The sequence below is a fragment of the Puntigrus tetrazona genome, unplaced genomic scaffold (assembly GCF_018831695.1).
Source record: "Puntigrus tetrazona isolate hp1 unplaced genomic scaffold, ASM1883169v1 S000001060, whole genome shotgun sequence".
Classification (NCBI taxonomy): domain Eukaryota; kingdom Metazoa; phylum Chordata; class Actinopteri; order Cypriniformes; family Cyprinidae; genus Puntigrus; species Puntigrus tetrazona.
In genome coordinates, this window is record NW_025048649.1 from 19,131 (window position 1) to 37,436 (window position 18,306).

The 18,306-nt window shown below is 44.5% G+C and overlaps 1 protein-coding gene across 1 annotated transcript; it reads left to right on the forward strand.

Moving 5' to 3' along the window:
- Nucleotides 1–16,001: 16,001 nt before the first annotated feature.
- On the forward strand, nt 16,002–18,296 carry LOC122340520. Its single transcript, XM_043234075.1, is given in 3 exon segments — nt 16,002–17,897; nt 17,936–18,003; nt 18,006–18,296. Coding segments are annotated over 3 exon segments (1,869 nt in total). The 5' UTR covers nt 16,002–16,326; the 3' UTR covers nt 18,236–18,296.
- The last annotated feature ends 10 nt before the right edge of the window (nt 18,297–18,306 follow it).

Consider the following 18,306-nt stretch of genomic DNA (forward strand, 5'->3'; position numbering starts at 1 on the left):
ATTACAACACTATTATGGGCATGATCTTGGTGGACTTAAGTGTGACTTCTCGTAGGCTTTCCCACTCGACCATGGTAAGCCTGTAACAAATATTTGAGCGTTCAAAACCTACGTCCAGACATCCAGGCTCACAGATTATCCCCATAACAGCTACACATTACTGCGTATGACTTTATTCAGTAAAGGCATGGGACCAGAAACTCAACCCATTACTATAACACTTTTATGGGCATGGTCTTGGCAGGTTTAAGCATGAATTCTCGTAGGCTTTCTTACTCGACAATGGTAACTCTGGAAGAAACTTTTTAAGCATTCAAAGCCTACGTCTAGACATCCAAGCACACAGACTAGCCCCTTAACAGTAACACATTACTTGGCATGATTTTATTCAGTAAAGGCCTGGGCCAACAGACTCACCCCATTACTATAAAACTTTTATGGGAATGATCTTGTCCGGTTAATTGTGACTTCTCGTAGGCTTTCCCACTCGACCATGGTAACCCTGGAACAAATATTTGAACGCTCAAAACCTACGCCGAGACATCCAGGCTCACAGACTAACCCCATAACAGTTACACATTACTGGGCATGATTTTATTCAGTAAAGATCTGAGCCCACAGACTCACCCCATTACTATAACACTATTATGGGCATGATCTTGGCCGGTTAAGTGTGACTTCTCGTATACTTTCCCACTCGACCATAGTAACCCTGGAAGAAATATTGAAGCATTCAAAACCTATATCCAGACATCCAGGTTCACAGACTAACCCCATAACAATTACACATTACTGGGCATGATTTTACTCAGTAAAGGCCCTGTATTACAGTTTTCTTTAAGGCCTAGGCCTATTTACTCAACCCATTACTATAACACTTTTATGGGCATGATCTTGGCAGGGTTAAGCGTGACTTCTCGTAGGCTTTCTTACTCAACAATGGTAACCCTGGAAGAAACTTTTAAGCATTCAAAGCCTACGTCCAGACATCCAGGCTCACAGATTAACCCCATAACTGTAACACATAACTGGGCATGATTTTATTCAGTAAAGCCCTGGGCCCACAGACTCACCCTATTACTATAACAGGCGTGATCTTGTCCAGGTTAAGTGTGACTTCTCGCAGGCTTTCCCACTCGACCATGGTAACCCTGAAAGAAAATTTTAAGCGTTTAAAACCTTGATCCAGACATCCAGGCTCACAGACTAAGCCAATAACAGTAACACATTACTGGGCATGATTTTATTCCGTAAAGGCATGGGCCCACAAACTCATCCAATTATTACAACACTATTATGGGCATGATCTTGGCCGGGTTAAGTGTGACTTCTCGTAGGCTTTCCCACTTGACCATGGTAACCCTGGAACAAATATTTGAAGGTTCAAATCCCACGTCGAGACATCCAGGCTCACAGACTAACCCCATAACAGTTACACATTACTGAGCATGATTTTATTTAATAAAGGCCTGAGCCCACAGACTCACCCCATTACTATAACACTATTATGGGCATGATCTTAGCCGGGTTAAGTGTGACTTCTCTTAGGCTTTCTCACTCGACCATGGTAACCCTGGAAGGAACTTTTAAGCATTCAAAACCTACGTCCAGACATCCAAGCACACAGACTAACCCCTTAACAGTAACACATTACTGGGCATGATTTTATTCAGTAAAGGCCTGGGCCCGCAGACTCACTCCATTACTATAACACTATTAGGGGCATGATCGTGGCCGGGTTAAGTGTGACTTCTCGTAGGCTTTCCCACTCGACCAGGGTAACCCTGGAAGAAGTTTTTAAGCGTTCAAAACCTACGTCCAGACATCACAGGCGATATTGGCCGGTTTAAGTGCGACTTCTCGGACGCTAATCCACTCGACCATGGTAACCCTGGTACAAATATTTGAAGGTTCAAATCCCACGTCGAGACATCCAGGCTGACAGACTAACCCCATAACAGTAACACATTACAGGGCATGATTTTATTCAGTAAGGGCCCTGTATTACAGTTTTCTTTAAGGCCTGGGCCCACAAACTCACCCCATTTCTATAAAACTTTAAAGGGCATGATCTTGACAGGGTTAAGACTGACTTCTCGTAGGCTTTCCCAATCGACCATGGTAACCCTGGAACAAATATTTGAACGCTCAAAACCTACGCCGAGACATCCAGGCTCACAGACTAACCCCATAACAGTAACACATTACGAGGCATGATTTTATTCAGTAAGGGCCCTGTATTACAGTTTTCTTTAAGGCCTGGGCCCACAAACTCACCCCATTACTATAAAACTTTAATGGGCATGATCTTGACAGGGTTAAGACTGACTTCTCATAGGCTTTCCCAATCGACCATGGTAACCCTGGAACAAATATTTGAACGTTCAAAACCTACGTCGAGACATCCAGGCTCAAAGACTAACCCCATAACAGTAACACATTATGGGGCATGATTTTATTCAGTAAGGGCCCTGTATTACAGTTTTTTTAAGGCCTGGGCCTACAAACTCACCCCATTACTATAAAACTTTAATGGGCATGATCTTGACAGGGTTAAGACTGACTTCTCGTAGGCTTTCCCAATCGACCATGGTAACCCTGGAACAAATACATGAACGTTTAAAACCTACGTTGAGACATCCAGGCTCAAAGACTAACCCCATAACAGTAACACATTACGGGGTATGATTTTATTCAGTAAGGGCCCTGTATTACAGTTTTCTTTAAGGCCTGGGCCCACAAACTCACCCCATTACTATAAAACTTTAATGGGCATGATCTTGACAGGGTTAAGACTGACTTCTCGTAGGCTTTCCCAATCGACCATGGTAACCCTGGAACAAATATTTGAGCTGCTCAAAACTTACGTCGAGACATCCAGGCTCACAGACTAACCCTATAACAGTAACACATTACGGGCATGATTTTATTCAGTAAGGGCCCTGTATTACAGTTTTCTTTAAGGCCTGGGCCCAACAAACTCACCCCATTACTATAAAACTTTAATGTGCATGATCTTGACAGGGTTAAGACTGACTTCTCGTAGGCTTTCCCAATCAACCATGGTAACCCTGGAAGAAATTTTTAAGCGTTCAAAACCTAAGTCCAGACATCCGGGCGCTTCATCCAGGCAATATTGTCCGGTTTAAGTGCGACTTCTCGGACGCTAATCCACTCGACCATGGTAACCCTGGTACAAATGTTTGGGCGTTCAAAAACTACGTCCAGACATCCAGGCTCACAGACTAACCCCATAACAGTAACACATTACTGGGTATGATTTTATTCACTAAAGGCCCTGTATTACAGTTTTCTTCAAGGCCTGGGCCCACAAACTCCCCCCATCATTATGACACTTACTTGGGCATGATCTTGGCCGGGTTAAGTGTGACTTCTCGTAGGCTTTCCCACTCGACCATGGTAACCCTAGAAGAAATATTTAAGCATTCAAAACCTAAATCCAGCCATCCAGGCTCACAGACTAACCCCATAACAGTTACACAATACTGGGCATGATGTTATTCAGTAAAGGCCTGAGCCCACAGACTCATCCCATTACTATAACACTACTATGGGCATGATCTTGGCCGGGTTAAGTGTGACTTCTCGTATGCTTTCCAACTCGACCATGGTAACCCTGGAAGAAATATTGAAGCATTCAAAACATAAGTCCAGACATCCAGGTTCACAGACTAACCCCATAACAGTTACACATTACTGGGCATGATTTATTCAGTAAAGGCCTGGACCCACAAACTCAACCCACTACTACAAAACTTTTATGGGAATGATCTTGGGCGGGTTAAGTGTGACTTCTCATAGGCTTTCTTACTCGACCATGGTAACCCTGGAACAAATATTTGAGCCTTCAAAACCTACGTCCAGACATCCAGGCTCACAGACTAACCCCATAACAGTAACACATTACTGGGCATGATTTTATTCAGTAAAGACCATGTGTTACAGTTTTCTTTAAGGCATGGGCCCACAAACTCACCCCATTACTAAAACACTTTTATGGGCATGATCTTGGCCAGGTTAAGCGTGACTTCTCGTAGAGGTTTTCCCACTCGACCATGGTAACCCTGGAACAAATATTGAAGCATTCAAAACCTAAATCCAGCCATCCAGGCTCACAGACTAACCCCATAAAAGTAACATATTACTGGGCATGATTTTTTTTTTCAGTAAAGGCCTGGGCCCACAGACTCACCCCATTACTATAATAGGCGTGATCTTGGCTGGGTTAAGTGTGACTTGTCGTAGGCTTTCTTACTCGTCGATGGTAACCCTGGTAGAAACTTTTAAGCATTCAAAGCCTACGTCCAGACATCCAAGCCCACAGACTAACCCCTTAACAGTAACACATTACTGGGCATGATTTTATTCACTAAAGGCCTGGGCCCACAGACTCATGCCATTACTATAGCACTATTATGGGCATGATCTCGGTCGGGTTAAATGTGACTTCTCGTATGCTTTCCCACTCGACCATGGTAACCCTGGAAGAAATATTGAAGTATTCAAAACCTAAATCCAGACATCCAGGCTCACAGACTAACCCCATAACAGTTACACATTACTGGGCATGATTCTATTCAGTAAAGGCCTGGGCCCACAGACTCACTCCATTACTACAACACAATTAGGGGCATGATCTTGGCCGGGTTAAGTGTGACTTCTCGTATGCTTTCCCACTCGACCATGGTAACCCTGGAAGAAACTTTTAAGCATTCAAAACCTACATCCAGACATCCAAGCAAACAGACTAACCCCATAACAGCAAGACATTACTGGGCATGATTTTATTCAGTAAAGGCACTGTATTATGGTTGTCTTTAAGGCATGGGCCAACAAACTCACCCCATTACTATAACACATTCATGGGCATGATCTTGGCCGGGTTAAGTGTGACGTCTTGTAGGCTTTCCCACTCGACCATGGTAACCCTGGAACAAATATTTGAGTTTGCAAAACCTACGGGCAGACATCCAGGCTCACAGATTAACCCCATTACAGTTACACATTACTGCATATGACTTTATTCAGTAAAGGCCTGGGACCTGAAACTCACTCCATTACTATAACACTAATAGGGGCATGATCTTGGCCGGGTTAAGTGTGACTTCTCGTAGGCTTTCCCTCTCGACCATATTAACCCTGGAAGAAATTTTTAAGCGTTCAAAACCTAAATCCAGACATCCAGGCTCACAGACAAACCCCATAACAGCAACACATTACTGGGCATGATTTTATTCAGTAAAGGCCTGGGCCCACAGATTCAACCCATTACTATTAAACTTTTATGGGAATGATCTTGACAGGATTAAGAGTGACTTCTCGTAGGCTTTCCCACTCGACCATGGTAACACTAGAAGAAATTTTTAAGCGTTCAAAACCCAAGTCCAGACATCCAGGCGATATTGTCCGGTTTAAGTGCGACTTCTCGGACGCTAATACACTCGACCATGGTAACCCTGTAACAAATGTTTGAGCGTTCAAAACCTACATCCAGACATCAAGGCTCACAGACTAATCCCATAACAGTAACACATTACTGGGTATGATTTTATTCAGTAAAGGCCTGGACCCACAAACTCACCCCAATACTACAACATTATTATGGGCATTATCTTGGCCGACTTAAGTGTGACTTCTCGTAGGCTTTCCCCACTGACCATGGTTACCCTGGAAGAAATTTTTAAACGTTCAAAATCTAAATCCAGACATCCAGGCTCACAGACTAACCCCATAACAGTAACACATTACTGGGCATGATTTTATTCAGTAAAGGCCTGGACCCACAAACTCACCCCAATACTACAACATTATTATGGGCATGATCTTGGCGACTTAAGTGTGACTTCTCGTGAGGCTTTCCCACTCGACCATGGTTACCCTGGAAGAAATTTTTAAACGTTCAAAATCTAAATCCAGACATCCAGGCTCACAGACTAACCCCATAACAGTAACACATTACTGGGCATGATTTTATTCAGTAAAGGCCCTGTATTACAGTTTTCCTTAAGGCTTGGGCCCACAAACTCACTCCATTACTATAACACTAATAGGGGCATGATCTTGGCCGGGTTAAGTGTGACTTCTCGTAGGCTTTCCCTCTCGACCATATTAATCCTGGAAGAAATTTTTATACGTTCAAGACCTAAATCCAGACATCCAGGCTCACAGACAAACCCCATATTAGCAACACATTACTGGGCATGATTTTATTCAGTAAAAGCCAGGGCCCACAGATTCAACCCATTACTATTAAACTTTTATGGGCATGATCTTGACAGGGTTAAGAGTGACTTCTCGTAGGCTTTCCCACTCGACCATGGTAACCCTGGAAGAAATTTTTAAGCGTTCAAAACTTAGGTCCAGACATCCAGGCGATATTGTCCGGTTTAAGTGCTACTTCTCGGACGCTAATCCACTCGACCATGGTAACCCTGTAACAAATGTTTGAGCTTTCAAAACCTACATCCAGACATCCAGGCGCTTCTTCCAGTCGATATTGGCGGTTAAAGTGCGACTTCTCAGACGCTATCCACTCGACCACTCGTAGTCTTTCCCACTCAACAATGGCAACCCTGGAAGAAATATTCAAGCATTCAAAACCTACGTCCCAGACATACAGGCTCACAGACTAACCCCATAACAGTAACACATTACTGGGCATGATTTTATTCAGTAAAGGCCCTGTATTACAGTTTTCCTTAAGGCTTGGGCCCACAAACTCACTCCATTACTATAACACTAATAGGGCATGATCTTGGCCGGGTTAAGTGTGACTTCTCGTAGGCTTTCCCCACTCGACCATATTAACTCCTGGAAGAAATTTTTAAGCGTTCAAAACCTTAATCCAGACATACAGGCTCACAGACAAACCCCATAACAGCAACACATTACTGGGCATGATTTTATTCAGTAAAGGCCTGGGCCCACAGATTCAACCCATTACTATTAAACTTTTATGGGCATGATCTTGACAGGGTTAAGAGTGACTTCTCGTAGGCTTTCCCACTCGACCATGGTAACCCTGTAACAAATGTTTGAGCATTCAAAACCTACATCCAGACATCCAGGCGCTTCATCCAGTCGATATTGGCTGGTTTAAGTGCGACTTCTCGGACGCTTATCCACTCGACCATGGTAACCCTGGAACAAATTTTTGAGCATTCAAAACCTACGTCCAGACATCCAGGCTCACAGACTAATCCCATAACAGTAACACATTACTAGGCATGATTTTATTCAGTAAAGGCCTGGACCCACAAACTCACCCCAATACTACAACATTATTATGGGCATGATCTTCGCCGACTTAAGTGTGACTTCTCGTAGGCTTTCCCACTCGACCATGGTTACCCTGGAAGAAATTTTTAAACGTTCAAAATCTAAATCCAGACATCCAGGCTCACAGACTAACCCAATAACAGTAACACATTACTGGGCATGATTTTATTCAGTAAAGGCCCTGTATTACAGTTTTCTTTAAGGCCTGGGCCCACAAACTCACCCCATTACTATAAAACTTTAAAGGGCATGATCTTGACAGGGTTAAGAGTGACTTCTCATAGGCTTTCCCACTGACCATGGTAACCCTGGAAGAAATTTTTAAGCATTCAAAACCTAAGTCCAGACATCCAGAGGCTTCATCCAGGCGCTTCATCCAGGCGATATTGGCCGGTTTAAGTGCAATTCTTTGGATGCTAATCCACTTGACCATGGTAACCCTGGAACAAATATTTGAGCATTCAAAACCTACGTCCAGACATACAGGCTCACAGACTAACCCCATAACAGTAACATATTACTGGGCATGATTTTATTCAGTAAAGGCCCTGTATTACAGTTTTCTTTAAGGCCTGGGGACAAAAACTCACTCCATTACTATAAAACTTTAAAGGGCATGATCTTGACAGGGTTAAGAATGACTTCTCATAGGCTTTCCCACTCGACCATGGTAACCCTGGAAGAAATTTTTAAGCGTTCAACACCTAAGTCCAGACATCCAGAGGCTTCATCCAGGCAATATTGGCCGGTTTAAGTGCAACTCTTTGGATGCTAATCCACTCGACCATGGTAACCCTGGAACAAATATTTGAGCATTCAAAACCTACGTCCAGATATCCAGGTTCTAGACTAACCCCAGAACAGCAAGACATTACTGGGCATGATTTTATTCACTAAAGGCCTCTATTACAGTTTTCTTCAAGGCCTGGGCCCACAAACTCACCCCAGTACTATAACACTTTCAAGGGCATGATCTTTGTCGGGTTTATTTTATTCAGTAAAGGCCTGAGCCCACAGACTCACCCCATTACTATAACACTATTATGGGCATGATCTTGGCCGGTTTATGTGTGACTTCTCGTAGTCTTTCCCACTCAACAATGGCAACCCTGGAAGAAATATTGAAGCGTTCAAAACCTAAATCCAGACATCCAGGCTCATAGACTAAACCCATAACAGTAAGACATTACTGGGCATGATTTTATTCAGTAAAGGCCTGGGCCCACAGACTCACCCCATTACTACAAAACTATTATGGGCATGATCTTGGCCGAGTTAAGTGTGACTTCTCGTAGGCTTTCCCACTTGACCATGGTAACCCTTGAAGAAATTTTTAACATTTCAAAAACTAAGTCCAGATATCATGGCTCAAGACTAACCCCATAACAGCAAGACATTACTGGACATGATATTAGTCAGTAGAAGCCCTGTATTACAGTTTTCTTTAAGTTCTGGGCCCACACATTCCCCCCATTACTATAACAATTTTATGGGCATAATCTTGGCCGAGTTATGTGTGACTTCTCGTAGGCTTTCCCACTCGACCATATTACCCTGGAAGTAATTTTTAAGCGTTCAAAACCTAAATCCAGATATCCAGGCTCACAGACTAACCCCATAACAGGAACACATTACTGGGCATAATTTTATTCACTAAAAGCCCTGTATTACAGTTTTCTTTAAGGCCTGGGCCCACAAACTCACCCCATTACTATGACACTTTCATGGGCATGATCTTGGCCGGGTTAAGTGTGACTTCTCGTAGGTTTTCCCACTCGACCATGATAACCCTGGAAGAAATATTGAAGCGTTCAAAACCTAAATCCAGACATCCAGGCTCATAGACTAAAGCCATAACAGTAACACATTACTGGACATGATTTTATTCAGTAAAGGCCTGGGCCCACAGACTCATCCCATTACTACAAAACTATTATGGGTACGATCTTGGCCAGGTTAAGTGTCACTTCTCGAACGCTTTCCCACTCGACCATGGTAACCCTGGAAGAAATTTTTAACATTTCAAAAACTAAGTCCAGATATCCAGGCTCAAGACTATCCCCATAACAGCAAGACATTACTGGGCATGATTTTATTCAGTAAAGGCCCTGTATTTTGGTTTTCTTTAAGGCATGGGCCAACAAACTCACCCCATTGCTAAAACACATTCATAGGCATGATCTTGGCCGGGTTAAGTGTGACGTCTTGTAGGTTTTCCCACTCGACCATGGTAACCCTGGAAGAAATATTGAAGCATTCAAAACCTAAATCCAGACATCCAGGCTCACAGACTAACTTCATAACAGTAACACATTACTGGACATGATTTTATTCAGTAAAGGCCTGGGCCCACAGACTCATCCCATTACTATAACACTATTATGGGGATGATATTGGCAGGGTTAAGCGTGACTTCTCGTAGGCTTTCTTACTCGACAGTGGTAACCCTGGAAGAAACTTTTAAGCATTCAAAGCCTACGTCCAGACATCCAATCACACAGACTAACCCCTTAACAGTAACACATTACTGGGCATGATTTTATTCAGTAAAGGCCTGGGCCAACAGACTCACCCCATTACTATAAAACTTTTATGGGAATGATCTTGGCCGGGTTAAGTGTGACTTCTCGTAGGCTTTCCCACTATACCATGATAACACTGGAAGAAATTTTTAAGCGTTCAAAACCTAAATATAGACATCCAGGCTCACAGACGAACCCCATAACAGTAAACCATTACTGGGCATGATTTTATTCAGTAAAGGCCCTGTATTACGTTTTCTTTAAGGCATGGGCAAATAAACTCACCCCATCACTATAACACTTTTATGGGCATGATCTTGGCAGGGTTAAGCGTGACTTCTCGTAGCCTTTCTTACTCGTCAAAGGTAACCCTGTAAGAAACTTTTAAGCATTCAAAGCCTACGTCCAGACATCCAAGCCCACAGATTTACCCCTTAACAGTAACACATTACTGGGCATGATTTTATTCAGTAAAGGCCTGGGCCCACAGACTCACTCCATTACTATAACACAATTAGGGGCATGATCTTGGCCGGGTTAAGTGTGACTTCTCGTAAGGCTTTCCCACTCAACCACGGTATCCCTGAAGAAGGTTTTAAGCGTTCAAATCCTAAATATAAACATCCAGGCTCACAGACGAACCCCATAACAGTAAACCATTACTGGGCATGATTTTATTCAGTAAAGGCCTGGGCCCACAGACTCACCCCATTACTACAACACAATTATGGGCATGATCTTGGCCGGGTTAAGTGTGACTTCTGGTATGCTCTCCCACTCGACCATGGTAACCCTGGAAGAAATATTGAAGCATTTAAAACTTACATCCAGACATCCAGGTTCACAGACTAACCCCATAACAATTACACATTACTGGACATGATATTAGTCAGTAGAAGCCCTGTATTACAGTTTTCTTTAAGGCCTGGACCCACAAACTCAACCCATTACTGTAACACTTTTATGGCCATGATCTTGGCAGGGTTAAGCGTGACTTGTCGTAGGCTTTCTTACTCGTCAATGGTAACCCTGGAAGAAACTTTTAAGCATTCAAAGCCTATGTCCAGACATCCAAGCACACAGACTAACCCCTTCACAGTAACACATTACTGGGCATGATTTTATTCAGTAAAGGCCTGGGCCAACAGACTCAACCCATTACTATAAAACTTTTATGGGAATGATCTTGGCCGGTTAAAGTGTGACTTCTCGTAGGCTTTCCCAATCGACCATGGTAACCCTGGAAGAAATTTTTAACATTTCAAAAACTAAGTCCAGACATCCAGGCTCAAGACTAACCCCATAACAGCAAGACATTACTGGGAAGGATTTTATTCAGTAAAGGCCTGGGACCAGAAACTCACCCATTACTATAAAACTTTTATGGGAATGATCTTGGCCGGGTTAAGTGTGGCTTCTCGTAGGCTTTCCTACTCGACCATGGTACCTGTGGGGCCTCGATGAACAGACACGAACCATAAAAGGGGGGATCGCTCTAGAACCAGGTCGTAAAATCGCGCATCCTCCGCACCCCGGACCATAAAGGCAATCAAGATGGTCAGCCGAGCGATGCAGAGCGCCGCAAAGTCTACCAAACATTCTCAAGGGACTGTCGCTGCAGTGAGCTCGGCCAATCCGAGAGTACCCATGTCAAGATTGGGATGATTGAAAACGCAACATCTGGTCGACAGCGCGATAACCCGTTCTGTGCACTGACCTGGGACCAGTTCTACCAAGCCACCGAGTCAAAAGGTGATAAGACTCCCGCGGTGAATCAACGTGGTCAGGACAGCCTCACACTTTCAACCCCCCCAGGGAGGTTTGCTCTGTCCCAACATACATTCCTTAAAAGCGCGCCTTTTTCCTTTTCGCTACAATAAAGGAACGCCAGGATACACATAAAACTACTAAACGAACAATCTAAATGCTTTCCTTTCAAACAAATAAAGGTTCATCTGTAAATAACTGCTTCATAAATGTTTTGGGATGTATGTAGGAACCGCTATACACTCTTTAAATAATCCTCTAACAGAGAGCGTTCCATAAGCGCTAGATAATGCATGTTTGATATCAAATTGAAGCTTACGATGTTTCCAATATCGTGGTGAGTTAATATGTGTGTTTGTGCAATGCACAACAGTGTATTCCACTTATAAGCTTTTTGATAAGGAACAGAAGTGCAGAATGTCAATTCTAACTGGGATAAAGTATGCACAAAACCGGAGTCGAAAGCAGGTGTGGACACGCCCCTTCGACCTCGGGATTGGACAACTGCCCAGGGCACGGCCCAAAACTTGCACCTCAAAACGCAGGAACAGAGCTCTCTGAGTTGAGTTGAGACGAGTTGAGTTGAGAACGAGAAGAATCGGAGTCGGAGTCGAGTCGAGAAGAACTCTTCGGAACCACCGGGAGGGGAATTCGGGTCGCTGCAGGAATCGCCAAGGAAACAGAGAAACTTCGGAACTTGTAGAAGTCAGAAGACTCCGAACCAGAACGACCCGATACCCTCGACTCCGGTCCGCTCCGTCACATCACTCCACGGACACTCACTGCCCTTTCCATAACCAACCCGGTTCATCCAAAGCGAACCACCAAGCTAGAGAGACTTCATTCAAACGGCCCGGGAAAGCCCGACCACGTCATCCCACGGACGAGCCTGCCCAATCAGCACGCCGGGATTTCCCCAGACACGCCGAGTGGTAAAACTACCTTTCCGTCTCTACTGAATTGGCGCAGACACATATAAGCGAGGCTAAACCTAACTTTGCTTTGTTGGTGCTCTTAGTGCGATCTCAGAACTAGCTAACAGACTTTGGACAGACAATTATCCATTTCCCTTCCAACCCGTGAATGTGTGTATGAATGCATGTGTGTGTGTGTGTGTATGTTTAGTCTTCTCAGTGTAGTCTTGTCAAATAGTAGGTACTGTTTAATAAATTGTGTTTCATTATTACGAATTCTTGTTTGTGTGTTATGTAACTGGAAAGTCAAACTCATGCCCAGATCCGCTGTTACCTGCTCGAGGTAAAGCGAAGAATCCAATTGATTTATTTTGCTGATCACAGAGTAAATTCATATTGGTAACATACATTTAAATTGCCCTAAAACGCTGGACGTATTAAGTGATTTAAAGGTATACTTGAATTGCATACCAACGTGAATCTTTTCAGATTCAATTCCCAAACTTGAATTGAGAACTGATTCAAATGACAATTCATAATTATCATAATTAAAATTAGGTGTGAAAACCCTACATATAATGGTGGAGAATCAAGGCGGGCAAGATTTGATTTTCAGTTCATAATTCATAAATTTGTGATTCGTGATTTCGTGGTTTTTCTATTTTTTCCGGAAGAATAGATTAAGACACAGAGACAAATTGTTGTTATTTCGTACCTCTATTTTGACATGCGAACACGTAAAAGTGCGTGTGAATTGTGAAGACTTTGAAAACTGCAGTAATCGTAATATTTGTCCATAGAGACAGAGATCCGCGTTAGAGCGCGTTGAGGAAAAAAGCAAGCGTGTTCCTTGTTTATTTTCCATAAGGCCTTTGTTGATCTATGACAGTGCGAGTTCCACTGTCATATGAATCTATTTCCTCCCTGGCAAGAGCTTAGAAGTAGCTAACTAAGTAATCCTTTGCCATTTAGTCACTTGAAGAAGTGAATCCGAGCGTAGCGCAGAGAGCGTCAGAACGCGAAGTATATGGGAGAAGAAAATTCTTGATCAAGTGAATAAACTGTGCAGACCCGCCGCGTCCGATGACGTCATTGTTTAATTGCAGTATATGCATGTAAAAGTGCCTCACTTTTAGCAAGTGAAGTTTTCAGTGCTAGACGGCTGATCGAGTTTACTCGTTGCGAAAATGCGCCGTCATTTCGGTGGGCCGAACTCGTATAATAGCGAATTGCACGTATCCATAGTAACGACGCGAAGTCCTAGGACGCCGCTTCCGAGTTAACTTCAAAGTGCGCAAGCGCAGTCCTCCGCGCCATATTTGAAGTTTGTGAACAGAGGCTAGGATAACTGAATCTAATGTGTTGGCATTGAAACCTATGCAAACTGTTAGCATCAGGATAGCGCTTTAGACCTCTGTCGTCCATTGAGTTGAATGCCGTGTGTGTTTATGGCGTGTTGAGTTCCATCGGAACGCCGGAACCACAATAGTGGGCTTCCTCCTCCTTTCCCCTTCACGTTTATCCCCTTTTTCCTCACCTTTCCCTTACCGAGAAGAATGTTGACAAATGTTTGAACTGCCATAACCGTTGGTATTAACAAGAAACGTTTTTTTTCTTACCCTTAGCATTTCAATGATACATTGCCATCAACAAGTATAACTGCTTTTATTAATTTGATGATATCAGGATATATTACCAATTTTCTAGCATTGCTAATGTGAAACCTTAATGTCATTTACTAAATGCATTAGGTTCATATTCATAAATTGCAACAATATTTGCTGATCCATTTGATTATAATTGCTTCGAATACTTTGATGATAATTGCATTGAATTTCAATTATTAACTGCCGTTATTGATTGAAAATTTTAATTTCAGCTGGTGATTTGGTTAATTATAATTGCCTTTATAGTCGTGATAACACATCACTTAAATATAATCCTGGTTTGGAATTTTAATTTCAGATTTAGCAAGTTAGGTGGCTCCCTACATAATTGCTATTTTGGGGATTTATTTAATTATAATTGCTTTATAATTTAATACCAATATCATAAATTTTCAATTATAATCGACTTGAACTTCCGTTTACTATTCCAAGCATAGTATCCCGGATTCTAGTGCAGAAGATACTTAGTGATTAATTCAGGCTTGACTCCTCAGGAAGTTTTGATCATTAATTATCGCTACCAAATAGAAATTTCAAGTCATTTGCAGTTACGTTGGTGTGTACAGTTGAGTGCCTCCCTCTCAATCCTCTCTACAGGGTCTCTCCCTTACTTAGGGCTTAGCAGCTAGCACTCCCCTAGTGCTAGGTTGGTGCAGGGACGGTTGTCTCGGAGGTGTCACAGCGAGTGAGGACCCCGTTTGAACGTGACCTTGTGCCAGCTGGGGGCCAGCCAGGCCTCTCTGTCCTAGCATTGTAAGTGAACCCGCAGCAGGCATCAGCAATTGTGTAACGGAGGAGGAGTCAACACGAGCTGACCTGGACGGAGGCTCGAGTAAACCACCCTGTCAGCTGCTGAATCGGGGAAACCGATCAGTAACCCAGGGCTCTGCCCCGCAGCCTTGTCAGTCCAAGCCAGCCGTTGACACACCTCCACCGTGGGCCCGCACCTTTGTGTCAAAAGCCGACTCTGTTTGAGAGGCTCACTGCAATACTGTCGGACAGAAGTCTGATTGACCTTACAGGAGCACAGGGGCGCCCAGACGGGGAGCCACACCGCTGTACTCCGACGGGTTAATCGCCCTCATCACCAAAGCCTAGGTCTAAACCCCTTTTGCTAAAACCCATTTGGCGACACCCATAAGTAGGTTAGGGCCTATTCAACCCTCAGGTGACTTAACTCATCACACCAACATAGTAAAACCAACCATTAGGTATCAGGCTTAACAGCATCACACTTTGTCAATTTTGTTTACAGTGTAAGCAACTCTCTCTTCTCTCCTTCTTGTTCCTCTCCTCTGATCTGACTGCTGCTGCTGCTTCTGAGATCGCACCTGTGGGAACCAGGAAAGCAAAGAATTTAATTTGAGACATTTCTGATCAGTATCGGGTGAAACTTGACGACATTGTTTCAAATTGTTCATGCTCACAAACCTTCCCTTCTCAGCGTGTTATCCTACCCAGCCGAAACCAAAGTCGATCGACGAGGAATCGTAAACACGACCCCAGGAACAATCTACTTGGTGCACGGAGTCAATCTAACCAACTAAAAGCTAACACTGTCATTGCTATTGTTTTATCCTCGCCCGGAGGAGATTCTAATAGCAATCGCAGTCTTAGTACTTAGAAATCCCCATTTAGAAACTCCTAAAAGCATCCTCTAACTTAGGGAAAAGAGACAGTGATAGAGCCTAACCCCCTCCTTCCTTGACCAGGAAAGAGTGTGTTACCTCCCCCCCTCTCTCTCTCTCTCTCTCTCTCCCTCTCTATCTCCCTCTCTTACGTCTCTTACAGGTAGCTCCTCCTTTCTCTAAAAAAAAAAAAAAAAAAAGGAGAAGAAAAGAAGCAAGGACCGCCTGTTACAGGAGAACGAAACGCCCAGCTATCCCTTCTTCCTGTTCTGTGTTGTCTTCTGTTCTCTGTCGTCCTGTGTGTGGTTACTAATTGTCTCCCCAGAAACGCCAGTTAGAAGCACACCCACCAGAGGATTACAGTCACAGAGAACCACACCCACCTGACACCTCACATTTAGCATCAACTGACACCAAACATCTACACCTCTGTCTTTCCTTGCTGTTGTCTGTTCTGCCTTGTTTGGTTGTTATTTTCTTCCAGGTCTGTGTCAGTCACGTTTCCAAATCCCCCTCGCCGCACCAAAACATGTCTCACACAGCAGACAACGTTGGTCACTGGGAAGACCTGGAAACATGGCTAAGTGTTGCAACCAGCAGCCTCCTACCCAAGGCCGCGGAAACACTAAAGCATCAGACCCAGGAACAGCTGGATAACAACCTAACGAGCCTAATGAAACAGGACCCAAGCCAAGGCTACAACAACAAAGAGCTAGCAAAGATCACCTGCTCCCTAAGTCAGACCCTCATCGCTACCCTCAAACTGAGTGACAGGCACGCCGCCGATCTCCAACAGGAGCTGACATGCGCACAGCGACGCATCAAACAGCTGGAACTGGAGGCTCAGGAACGACAGGAAAGGCTGGATGAGAAGAGAAAGGACCCAGAGGAGATCACCACGCTCAAAGCCTTGCTAGCAGCTTCCACACAAGAGGTGAAACAAACCAAAAGAGACTTTGACAATGCTGCCAACAACCTCCAGTACGCAGAACAGCTACTGGAGAAGGCAAAGACTGACCTTAGAGACAAGGCCGGCAGAATCAAAGCCCTCGAAACTCACTTGAACGAGTCAAGGAATGAGGTCAGCCGCCTAGAACAACAGCTGGACTACGTCAAAGAGGAATCTGACTGTGTCAAGGAGGAACTCAGACACGCCTACGACCTGCGCGCTAAGCCACCGAGGACACGAGAGGCACCAACGTCACCCCTGCCAAGTAGGACCGGGTCTCCCGTGCTTGTACAGGCAAGTGAACAAAGGGGGAAAGAGGCGATGCTGAAACACTCACCAGCTCCCTCTGAAGAGACATACCTCGCGAGAAGGCCAAGAGAAACGGACCCAGCCAGCCAAAGAGCATCACACGGCCTGGACCTAAAAGATCTCGACAAGATCGCCAGGAACATCGTCAAGTTCACCCCAGGTGTGCCAAGTAGTCCAGACGTTCAAACCTATCTACAGGACGTCGAATTCCATCTGGAAGTAAGACCTCACGTCACTGATAAAGATAGACTCTATTTACTGCGAGCAACATCCAGCCCTGATGTACGCAGCTTCCTGGACCGGCAACCAGCCCAGACAAAGGCTGATTACCACCTGCTCCGAGAGGCTCTCATCAATGAATTTGATGACCCAGAGTCAGAACAAGGACTAGTAGCCGCCCTGGAGATCAGACAAGGCCGTCATAAGTCTCCGCAAGCCTACTACAGCCAACTCAGGAGAGCATACTTCGGAACTCGCAACGAGCCCGAAATGGAACAGGACATGAACTTTAAGACTCTCTTCCTCAGGAACCTACATCCTGGGGTAAGCCACCATTTAGGCGTGCTTGCATGTTCGCGCACAATGACCATTCAGCAGCTGCGCGACTTGGCACACAAAGCCTACAGCAAACAAAAGATGGCTGCAGAGAAAGGCACTAAAGCTCCGACAGTCCTCGACTTCAACACACAAAGTCACGGACTGCCTCTAGAGGGTGCCCAACATCAAGACAGCTTCAAGCCGTCAAGAAAAGAGTGGAACGTGTCCAACCGAGAGCAAGACTTCCACGCAGGTACCAGACCCAATCAGAGAAACGGCCGCTGGGATGGACCACGTGAACGACAGCGCCGCCTGGGCGCCACTGGGAAAAGTCATGGGACAGTTCAAGACCGCAGGAAGGTCAGTGGGAGAGATCGTGGAATCAGTCAACCTCCTTTAGAAACCAAAGGGGAAGAGCTCCTGGGATGGCAACGGAACCTCCATGGGTAGAGCACAAACACACCCTGGAGCAACCAGCCCAAGGACTCGACGAAAGAACTTTCAAACTGAATCCACACAAGAGCAAAAGACATCACCGTTTTTTTACTCACAAGAACTGATGAAGAGCATGATGAGAGAGTTTTTCCAGCAAATGAAGGAAGATTGGAAGTGGGAAAAGAAAGAGAAGCCGGATTCAGCCTGACTGGCAGCCGGACGAGACAGCAGCGACCACCCGACCCAACCAGACACAGAGAATAGCACTTCCTCCCGCAC